This window comes from Brassica oleracea, chromosome C6, assembly GCF_000695525.1.
Source record: "Brassica oleracea var. oleracea cultivar TO1000 chromosome C6, BOL, whole genome shotgun sequence".
Taxonomy (NCBI): domain Eukaryota; kingdom Viridiplantae; phylum Streptophyta; class Magnoliopsida; order Brassicales; family Brassicaceae; genus Brassica; species Brassica oleracea.
The window spans coordinates 32,306,945-32,317,893 of NC_027753.1; the positions used below are offsets into that span (position 1 = coordinate 32,306,945).

At 37.6% G+C, this 10,949-nt stretch overlaps 1 protein-coding gene and 1 pseudogene across 2 annotated transcripts; both read right to left on the reverse strand.

The window, feature by feature from the left end:
• Positions 1-1,714: 1,714 nt before the first annotated feature.
• LOC106298021 lies at positions 1,715-4,746 on the reverse strand (annotated as a pseudogene).
• Positions 4,747-4,918: 172 nt separating this feature from the next.
• On the reverse strand, positions 4,919-7,415 carry LOC106300410 (probable receptor-like protein kinase At1g67000). 2 transcript variants are annotated; one of them, XM_013736544.1, is made up of 3 exons: positions 6,550-7,415; positions 6,401-6,424; positions 4,919-6,117 (listed from the first exon to the last, which is right to left on the reverse strand). In XM_013736544.1, the coding sequence occupies exons 1-3, from the start codon at positions 7,346-7,348 to the stop codon at positions 4,997-4,999; spliced, it is 1,944 nt and encodes a 647-aa protein (XP_013591998.1). In that variant the 5' UTR covers positions 7,349-7,415; the 3' UTR covers positions 4,919-4,996. The 2 variants fall into 2 exon arrangements, with proteins under 2 accessions (XP_013591998.1, XP_013591997.1); XM_013736543.1 differs by having other exon boundaries at positions 6,401-6,442.
• Positions 7,416-10,949: the final 3,534 nt, after the last annotated feature.

Sequence of the window (10,949 nt, forward strand, 5' to 3'; positions counted from 1 at the left end):
GAAATAGACGAATATAGAAAAACGAATACGAGGACGATAAGAAACCGTATTCGCAAATAGACATGGAGGCGAGATATGATCTCTTTCCTTAACTCAAAATATTCGCTCCGTTAGTGAGACGGGACTGTACGAATATAGAGTCCCAGGATACAACCATGGCAGACGAATCACGCCTCACTCGTGATCGCCCTATCGAACTATAAACTCTATGAAACACTCTCGCAATATAGACTTACGCAGAGGGATTTTTTGCTGTTGGATTTCGATCAGGAAAAAAAAAATTAAGAAATGAAGGAAGAGGAGAGACGATATTTAAAGAGCCGGAGAAGACCCACTTCCCGCAACAGCTGCTGCACGTGGGCGAGAATCTCGCGGAGATCGAGGGAAGTTGAGTTCCGAAACTTCTTCCTCAAGACTCTCGCTTATCTCGTTTTAAATTTTCGAGAGGATAACATGCATTTTAAATAAAATTGTATGCTGTTTTTTTCCGAAATAACTGGCAAAACGTTGAGCTTAACTTGGTCCAAAAAGAATAGTTCTTATCGGCAGGGCCGGTCCTGGGCAAAGCCGGATGAAACATTCGCCTAGGGCCCCCAAATTTTTTGGAAAAAACTACATAACCATAGGCCTCCAAATTTTTTAAAAAGGTCCCCAAATTTTCTTAAATTTTTTTTTCAATGAAATCTTTACGAATATCGCCTAAGGCCCCCGAAATCTCGGGGCCGGCCCTGCTTATCGGGCCAAATGCCCTCCACCCAAGCCCAAGCCCAAGCCCAAGCCGAGCCGGACGGCGGCGGCGCGCGCGTGGGGAGCTCTCTTTTCCTCTGAGATGTTTAACCTCTCATGTCATGAAGACATATATATACTCCTCAAAATCAACTCTCCCAACCAATGTGGGATGTTGTTAACTTCATTTCATTAAAGCCAACAAGGCTTTTTATAAGAACCAATAGGTCCATTTCGTTTTCACATTTTGCCATATATTCTTTGAGGCTTAATAATTAGGTCCAACAAGTACTCCAGGTGAAATTCACAGTTAGATCTGGGCAACCACCCAAGGACAAACTCTCTTCAACAACCGTTATCGTTTGATTCTTCAAATCTAGAGAGTTGACCCGAAGGGAAACGTTTCCAACCTCTAAAGTTAAGAATTGACCATTCTTGCAAAAGAGTTGAAACTCTGTTAGGCCGCAATATTTGGGTTTTATCGACGCCCCAAAAAGGGCAAGTAACGTTCGGAAGCAGCATCGGACCCGGACCGCATCTCAGAGGCAGAGCGCACTCCTCATACTGTTGATCGGCTGAGAAGCACGATGGTACCGTCACTGCAAAAACTGAGAAGGACAAAGCAAAGAAGAAAGACGTTGTCTTCATGATTAACAAACACGATTATGTTTGCTTTATCAAAGTTTACAGTAAGATTTTCAGTCTCAGAACTCAGAGTCAAAGAATTACAGAATTTTACCAAGTTAATGAGAAGCTTGGTCTGTCCTACTTTTTAATATTATCATACATATATGTATTAATGTTTTGTTTAATATGTACAGAAAATGACAAATTTGTTATACAACAGCCAATTCTTTTAAAAATAGTAAATGAATTCATCCACTATTCTTGAGGCTTTGACAGTTTCAACCAAAACAATGTACAGTGTTTACCTCAAAACTCGAAAGTTCTTGAATGCAAGTCGTGAATTATATTTGTTGGTCTTTTATGAAACTAAGGATGAAGTACTTTATTATTTTCATGGAAGACGGCCCTTGGAACTCGGCAAAGAGAAGTATGGACCTTTGTAGATTAGTTGGTGGTGGACTCTGCGACCTTGCACTGTCTCCAGATCTCATTAGAAATCTGAAGAAATTTGTTGTATCATTTGCCAATAAAACCAGAAAAAAGATACCATAGAGCGGGATGGCTAATGAGACTGCTGATATATTATAAATGGATCACTTGGGGGTGTCTAGAAATGTCTAAAGAAGTCAGAAAAAAAAAATCAATAAACATGAGGAATCCCAGATGAGAGTTGATAGGTTTAGAAGAGAGAGAAAAGACAACAGTCTGGTGACAAAATGGGTCGACATGGAATGTGGATAGTATATTACATTTCAAGAATAAACTTTTAACTGCTCGGTACGGTAATAGGTTCAAGGAGGTTTATTTCTTCGGCATAAACCGAGATATCCTCAGAAATCATAGAAGATTCCTGAAGAGGAACCTGTGGGATTTGCAAGACAGGCCTAGAAGGGAGTTCGAGAGAATTCAGGTTCCTTCCAACATCTCTACTACCCTGTTCATCGTTGGGCGATTTGAAGGCCAAGACTGGATACACCACAAACCCACCAATGTCATCTTCTTTACTATCTCCTCTTCTTCGTTGTTGATACCATTTTCATCAAGATTTTCATTGTTTCCCTTCTCAAGATCCTTATATATCCATTCAGGAAAGTACATTGAGCTTGTGTTAGATGCAGTTGTGTCTTCCGTCAATGTTTTGGTCCTTGCTCCTATCATCTCAAGAACCGACATTCCGTAGCTATACACATCTGACTTGTGTGAGACTCGACCGTACACTCTTGAAAACGCTTCGGGTGCAATGTACCCTATCGTTCCTCTTGTATCTAGTAGTGACAAGATTCTTTCCTTCCTCTCACAGAGCTTGGCAAGGCCAAAGTCTGATACATTGGGGCAAAGATCATTATCTAAGAGTACAATATGTGTTTTTATGTCGAAGTGTACAATCATTGTTCTGCAGCCATGGTGTGAGTACTCCAAACCGCGAGCAACTCCTAGTACAATCCTAAAAAGTGTTCCAGTCCATATTTGATGACCTCATGCTTGTGATTAACTTACCAAGAGACCCATTTTCCATGAATTCATAAAGAATTGCTCTGTTGGGACCTTCAGAGCAGAATCCCAGCAAGGGAACGATGTTGACATGAGAAGTTTGACTCATGCTTGCAACATCATTAATAACGTCTTCCCCATCATTATCCTTTGAGTCTTTCAGGACCTTCACTGCAACACTACGATCGTCACCAAGGGTTCCAAATCCACATTTCCCAACCACTTGGGCGAATGAGTTTGTAATTCTCTCCAGATTTGCGTAACTATACTGTTTCAGTGGAATAAGCGACTTGAGGTCCGGTTAAGAGTCTAGAGGCTCTCTTGTTAGGAGCTGCAAAATGGCTTGGCTGTCCAATGGGCGTCCATGTCTAAATATATTTGGGCTTCCATTAGTTATACTCATATTTATATATGGTCTAAATGGTCAAAATTGGGAAACCAATTAATCTATGGGTGTTTGTGTAGTTGGTTAATATGGACATGGGCGGTCCAATTTAAAAAAATTTCTAAGGTTTCCAAAATTTGGGGAAAAATTGGAAAATTTCATTTCATCGTAAAAGAGAGTTTCTGCGACTTCTTTGACGATTTTGGCGATTGAAACTGAGTTCCATCAGAGAAAGTCTCTCCGTTCGTCTCTCCGTTCAGTCTCTCAGTTCAGTCTCTTCGGTCTCCAGTCTCCGACTCTCCATTCATCTTCTCTCGAGCTTTCGGAGGCGACTCGCAAATCGCGATCCTCGTATGTTGTTGTTTCTTTGTAATTCGATTCGCAAAAGTAATTGGACTGTTTTCTTAGTCTAAACCAACTCACTGTGACTCCTTTTGTTGTTTTGTTTTGCCTAGTCGGAACTTGAGGAATGAGGACAAGATCAGTTTTCCCGCCAAAACCGTAAAATTAAGTTTTTCCGCCAAAACCGAGAAATCGTGTTTTCTACCAAAACTGCAAAATCAAGTTTTCTACCAAAACCGCAAAATCTAGTTTTCCTGCTAAAACCGCAAAGTTGAGTTTTCCTGCAAAACCGAAAAATCGTGTTTTCTACCAAAACCGAAAAATCGTGCTTTCTACCAAAACCGCAAAATCGAGTTTTCTTGCAAAACCGCAAAATCAAGTTTTCCTTGCAAAATTGAAAAATCGAGTTTTCCTGCCAAAACCGCAAAATCGAGTTTTTTCCGGCAAAACCGCAAAATCGATTTTTCTACCGAGAACGCAAAATCGAGTTTTCTACCGAAAAACGCAAAATCGAGTTTTTCGTCAAAACTGTAAAATTTGTAGGCTTATAGATTAAAATTTAAAATTTTCTTATATGGTCCATTATGGACTCCATGGCAGCCCATGTAAACATAGGTGTTAGTGGGTCTGGTCTTTAATGGACATGGTTCCTAATGTACATAGTTCCTAATGGACATGGTCATTCTTTGTGCACAAACAATAAATGGATATGGGTTAATAGACGTGGGCTAACCCAGTTTAGAGCTCCATCTCTTGTGAAATAAGAGCTTTGAGGTTCTGTTGATTAGATGATGTGATGTTTTTTCTCTTTCTCTTTCGAACAATTTGAATAAACAATCGGAAGACAAGGAGCATAATCATAATGACACCTGCTCCTAAGCCTGCAACCAGAAAAATGAAAAAACAATGTTCGGGTGAGATTTTCAATTTTCTTTTTAAAAGCAGTTTTCATAAACGAATCAAAGTATATTCAAAGAACAGGAGAAGGTTATGCACCTATTTTTGCTCTAAAAGAAATTCCTGCATTAAATGGAACGGCACAAAAGGTCAGTTGGAGCCCAAAAGACTACTTAGAATTATAATGTAAGCTAAATAGGGTTATGTAACCCGTCCATGCAATAGCAGACGAAGCCACTTGAGCTACGATTAAATCCGCAAGCACCCCCAGAGTCCATACACATCAAACATTCTTGGTTAGGTTCAAGCTGGAAACCCTCGTCAAAGGGTTTTGAATATTTTCCAAAATATACTTTTGAGGGTTTCAAGAAGAATTCTAAACATAAGAAGTACCAAAAGAGCGTTAATAAGTGTAGGGGAAAAAAGGTTTACAGTCTTGTGACTGAGTGGATCAACATGGAAAGTAGACATGTGGAAGACAGATGGTAAATGTAATTTCTTGTTTTCCAACAAGAAGGTTTCATTCTTTTATGCAACATTTATGGAACAAACTTCTGTGTAAACTGAAATATTCTCTGAGAGTGTAGAAGATTCTTGAAACGGCTGTGCTGGAATTTGGAAAACAGGCCTAGGAGGAACTTCAAGAGCGCCCACACTTCCTTCCATCATCTCTACTACTCTGTTCATCGGTGGACGATCAGATGGGGAAGACTGAATACACCACAGACCCACCAATGTCATCTTTCTCACCATCTCCTCTTCTTCTCCGCTGATTTCGTTTTCCGTAAGACTCCCACTGCCTCTCATCTCAAGATCCTTATATATCCATTCAGGAAAGTACATTGAACTTGTGCTATGACCAACTTCTTGATCATTTCTGTCTTTGTTCCTTGCTCCTATCATCTCAAGGACCAACATTCCGTAGCTATACACATCTGACTTGTGCGAGACTCCACCGTACATTCTTGAAAACAATTCAGGTGCAATGTACCCTATTGTACCTCTTGTGTCTAGCAACGACAAGATGCTTTCCTTCTTCTCACAGAGCTTAGCAAGACCAAAGTCAGAAACTTTGGGGCAAAGATTGTGATCTAAGAGGACATTCTGTGGCTTTATGTCAAAATGTACAATCCTTGTTCTGCATCCATGGTGCAAGTACTCTAAACCACGAGCAACGCCTAGCGCAATCCCATACAAGTCCCTACAATCCATATTTGATGGCCTTTTGCTTGAGATGAGCTTATCAAGAGACCCATTTTCCAAGAATTCATAAAGAATTGCTCTCTTTGACCCTTCATAGCAGAATCCTAGCAGGGTAACAATGTTGATATGAGAAGTTTGGCTGATGCTTGCAACTTCATTTATGAAATCTTCACCACTGTAACCCTTTGAGTCTTTCAAAACCTTCACTGCAACCTTGCGGCCATCAGGAAGAGTCCCTCTGTAGACAGTACCGAACCCTCCTCTACCAACCACTTCTGCGAATGACTTTGTGATTCGTTTTACTTGTGCGTAACTATACTGCTTTAGTGGAATAAGTGCTTTGAGTTTTGGCTGTGAAATAAATGCCTTTTTGTTTCTCTTTCGGATAAGTTGGAGAAACAATGCTAAAACCAGGAACAGAAACAGAATAACACCAGCTGCTAAACCTGAAACCAGAAAACTGTTTGGTTATGAACCGTTTATTTGAATATATAAATCAGTTTTCATAAATAAAAGTAACAAGTTGGTAAATACTAAGATGAAGTAAGGGTGATTTTCCAAATGTACTTCACACTTCAGTTTTAATAAGACAGATGAGGAACAAATGGTGATTCATGTGGAAGAACATTAGGCATGTACGCAATAAATTTTACTATTGGTTTTATAAGACTAGTGTTTCATGTGGTATTAATCAGGTGTTTTTGCAAAGAAGAGTAAAGGAGTATTTACCTGCTATTGTTCCAGAAGAGAGGCCTACATCAACAGTTCGATCTGAATAAAGAACACTGAATCTTACTAAACTCGAAAAAAGAGATTTGAATCTCAAAAGGTTCGTGTGTGGCAAATATGGGGATGGGACAAACGATGGTGGTGCTTACCCTTTTTTCTAGCACGGTTATTGGCCCCTTCTAAACTATAGCAGACAAATCCACTTGAGTTTTGATTAAATCCACAAGCACCCTCAGAGGCTGAGCACGACGAACAATCTTGGTTAAGTCCAACCTGGAAACCCTCTGCAAGAGCTTTCTGCAGATTATCTGGAGTCCGATTCCTCTGCAGTGTCTCCAGCCAAGGCCCTGATGCAGGAATACTTACGCTTTTGCAAGATGACCGGAAGTCGTCTAATTGACCTCTAATCCCGTCAAGTAGAGGGGACGAGAGGTTTGTTGTCACATAGTAACTTATTGTGTCATCATCATCACCATCACCATCTCCACAAGGAAGATCTCCAACAAAAGTAGAAACATACTGTGGAAATGCTCGGCTGCAGTTGTGATAGATTGTTAGAAGCTTAGTGTTAGGAGCAAGTGGAAGAACACTTTCGTTGAACGTCGCATTTAAAGAATCTTTAGGACAAAGATCGCCAATAAAATCCGACCTTGCCAGTCTTATGATACCAGAGTCATAGTTCGCCTCTAATATTCTATACTTCACGGAGGTTATACTTACCTCTGCGAATTCACCACTACAGTCTACTTTGAAATCAGGGTGGCCACAGTCTTCTCTGCCAGATGTCCAGAAAGGGTACCGGAGACCGTTTTGATTGCCGCAGTTAAACGGTTGACTGCAGCGGTCGTGAAGCTCATTAGCTGAGAAAACACAAGAAGGTATCACAAAGAGCATAGATATGATTACATGGAACGTAGATTTTGTCGGGGATAGAAACAGATTGATCATTGTGTTGGAGATCAATATGAATCCAAAGTAAGAAGCTGTAGGATAATAGTGAATGGTTTTTGTCTAAGTCTTGGTTTTGTACGAGTTTGACTAGATGAACTTACGTTTGCTCTCTTTGAATTTTGTTTTTTACGACGATTTCAAAGCCATATGGTTTGACATTTCTAAAATCCTAGTGAAAGAATAACTCAAAGACAGAGACCATTTCAGAGGCCGTTTACCAGATTCTTCCTTTGTTTTCAGTTTTCGAAAATCTAAAGATATTGTAGAAAAATGGTTTGGAGAAAGACAAAGACCATCTGCTTAACTGATGTGGCAAAAAAAAATAAAAATAACTAGGATGAAACCTGAGTAAAATATAAGGGAAAAAGACAAAAATAACATTAAATCAAGTTTTTGTTCCAAGGTCAAAAATCACAAAAATAACACTTAATGTTTTATCAAAAGTCACAAACTTAGGGTTTAGAGTTAAAGGGTGGGGTTTAGGATTTAGGTTTTAGGGTTTAGAGTTTAGGGTTTAGGGTTTAGGGTTTAGGATTTAGCGTTTAGGGTTTAGGATTTAGCGTTTAAGGTTTAGGATTTAGGGTTTAGGGTTTAGGGTTTAGGGTTTAGAGTCGAGAAATGAGGTTTTGGGTATAAGATTTCAAATTTTGAAAAATAAAAAAATTAAAATTTTCAAATGATAAACTTAGAAAGGTGCTATTTTGGTTATTTTAGTTTTTGAGTGCTATTTTTTATTTATTTCTTTTTATTTATTTCTTTTTACCTTTTAATTTTAAAAACAATTATAACATAAACCTTTTTTCAAAAAATACAAACTGTATATATAGTATTGTAACACATTGATGAGAATAGGTTTGCGTTATGGCGAAGCATGCATACACAAATCCCTTATTATATTAAGGAATAAATTTCGGCCAATTGATTAATAATTAGCAATAACAATGTAGGAAACTTTCACTTAGACACTAATATATAATGAGGATACATAAAATCGCATCATCTAAATATTTATTTACTTGCATGAATAAAATCGATGAGCTTGGGAACCAAGTTTCGTTAATACTATTAACATTCCTTTTATTGAAATTTTCAAATAATTCAAATATAAAGAAAATTAATTGCTTGATTCAACTTACCCTTTATACCATTTTCACACTTTTCATTAGTACAAACATTTTTTTGTGAAACTTACGAATCCCCTACATCCCATATATATAATAACTATTAATTGCATGCATATACCTGTTATAACATATTAGTTCATTGAAAAGTTTAAGTAAATGACTTTTAAAATTAGAAAACCAAATATTAATTTTTCTTGAATAAATATTCTACATAATATATAATTTTTTTTTTGTGGCAATATATAATATGTTATTCCAAATGATTCGACTTTTCAAGTATTTGATTAATAGGAAATAATGGAACGGAATATGCTGGAGGTCCATGATTTTTTAGGGTTTAGAGTTTAGGGTTTAGGGTTTAGGGTTTAGGATTTAGCGTTTAGGGTTTAGGATTTAGCGTTTAAGGTTTAGGATTTAGGGTTTAGGGTTTAGGGTTTAGGGTTTAGAGTCGAGAAATGAGGTTTTGGGTATAAGATTTCAAATTTTGAAAAATAAAAAAATTAAAATTTTCAAATGATAAACTTAGAAAGGTGCTATTTTGGTTATTTTAGTTTTTGAGTGCTATTTTTTATTTATTTCTTTTTATTTATTTCTTTTTACCTTTTAATTTTAAAAACAATTATAACATAAACCTTTTTTCAAAAAATACAAACTGTATATATAGTATTGTAACACATTGATGAGAATAGGTTTGCGTTATGGCGAAGCATGCATACACAAATCCCTTATTATATTAAGGAATAAATTTCGGCCAATTGATTAATAATTAGCAATAACAATGTAGGAAACTTTCACTTAGACACTAATATATAATGAGGATACATAAAATCGCATCATCTAAATATTTATTTACTTGCATGAATAAAATCGATGAGCTTGGGAACCAAGTTTCGTTAATACTATTAACATTCCTTTTATTGAAATTTTCAAATAATTCAAATATAAAGAAAATTAATTGCTTGATTCAACTTACCCTTTATACCATTTTCACACTTTTCATTAGTACAAACATTTTTTTGTGAAACTTACGAATCCCCTACATCCCATATATATAATAACTATTAATTGCATGCATATACCTGTTATAACATATTAGTTCATTGAAAAGTTTAAGTAAATGACTTTTAAAATTAGAAAACCAAATATTAATTTTTCTTGAATAAATATTCTACATAATATATAATTTTTTTTTTGTGGCAATATATAATATGTTATTCCAAATGATTCGACTTTTCAAGTATTTGATTAATAGGAAATAATGGAACGGAATATGCTGGAGGTCCATGATTTGATGTCAAAAAGTTCAATTTAATAAGTTTGAGTTCAGAAACAAAAATATCAACTTATGGAGGACCGGAAGTGAAAATAAGCTAAGTTTGACCGTTGTTGCTCTTCGATCGAGCTGCACTTCGATCGCGACGGCGAGGCTTGACTCGAAGACGTCGAAGCTAGCTTCTCAAGACAACACAGAGGATATTGACGGAGGAGATTGTCGTGGCCATGGATTCCGGTCAGAGTCTGCTGACTTGGAGCTGCGATGGAGATGGCGGCGTGAGGTACAGAGTGTGGCGCAGCCTATCAACAGTAACTCAGCTCAAATCTAAAGATTTAGGTTAAATCTTTAGAGACCTGACTTCTTGAATCGAAGAACTTAATCAAATTCGATACAAGGCTCTCGTATTGACGACAGAATCAAATCAATGCAAGGCTTTAGAGAAACATTAGTTTATTATCTTTCCAAAACTACTTATCAAAGCCAACTTACAATCCCTTATATAGGATCCTAGAGACGGTTTATAATAACCTAACTCTGTTAAAAATAGAAAATCTACTAGAATTCATAATTAGAAAAGGAAATCTTCTAAAAACCGAAATAGAAAAACAGTTGCTTGGCGGTGAAGGTATCATGATGCTGCATCAGGTCCCTCGGGTTGAGAAAGATTCGACCTCGAATCAGGAACCGGATCCGGTGGAGCATAGCGAGAGAGATAACGAACATTGAATACATCCGAGGTAGTGATATGAGCTGGAAGTTGCAGACGATATACATTATCATTAATACGCTCCAGGACTGTGAGAGGACCTATTTTCTTTGCCTTGAGTTTGTTATAAGCATGAGCTGGCATTCGATCCTTAGTGAGAAACGCCCAAACTTGATCACCAACTTCAAATAGGACACGGTGACGATGAGAATCAGACGCTGCTTTGTACTTTGACGAGGAGGACTGAAGATTGGTGATAACCTGAAATGGACTGAAACCTGAACTTCGATTGAGTGCATGATTATGAGCAAACTCTGCTTGAGGAAGTTTTGAATCCCACGATTTAATGGAATCACCAACAAGACATCGTAGCAAGTTACCCAACGATCTATTGGTCACCTCTGTTTGACCGTCCGTTTGGGGATGATAAGCGGAACTCATGTCGAGACTGGTGCCGAGAAGCTTCCAAAGAGATCGCCAGAAGTGACCCAA

Excerpts from the sequence above, each read along its gene's own strand:
- LOC106300410 (XM_013736543.1), bottom strand. The coding sequence starts at position 7,348 with ATGATCAATCTGTTTCTATCCCCGACAAAATCTACGTTCCATGTAATC. Across the intron at positions 6,443-6,549 it reads TAACCGTGCTAGAAAAAAGG|ATCGAACTGTTGATGTAGGC; the intron begins GTAAGCACCACC and ends TTCTTTATTCAG. Across the intron at positions 6,118-6,400 it reads CTCTTCTGGAACAATAGCAG|GTTTAGCAGCTGGTGTTATT; the intron begins GTAAATACTCCT and ends TTCTGGTTTCAG.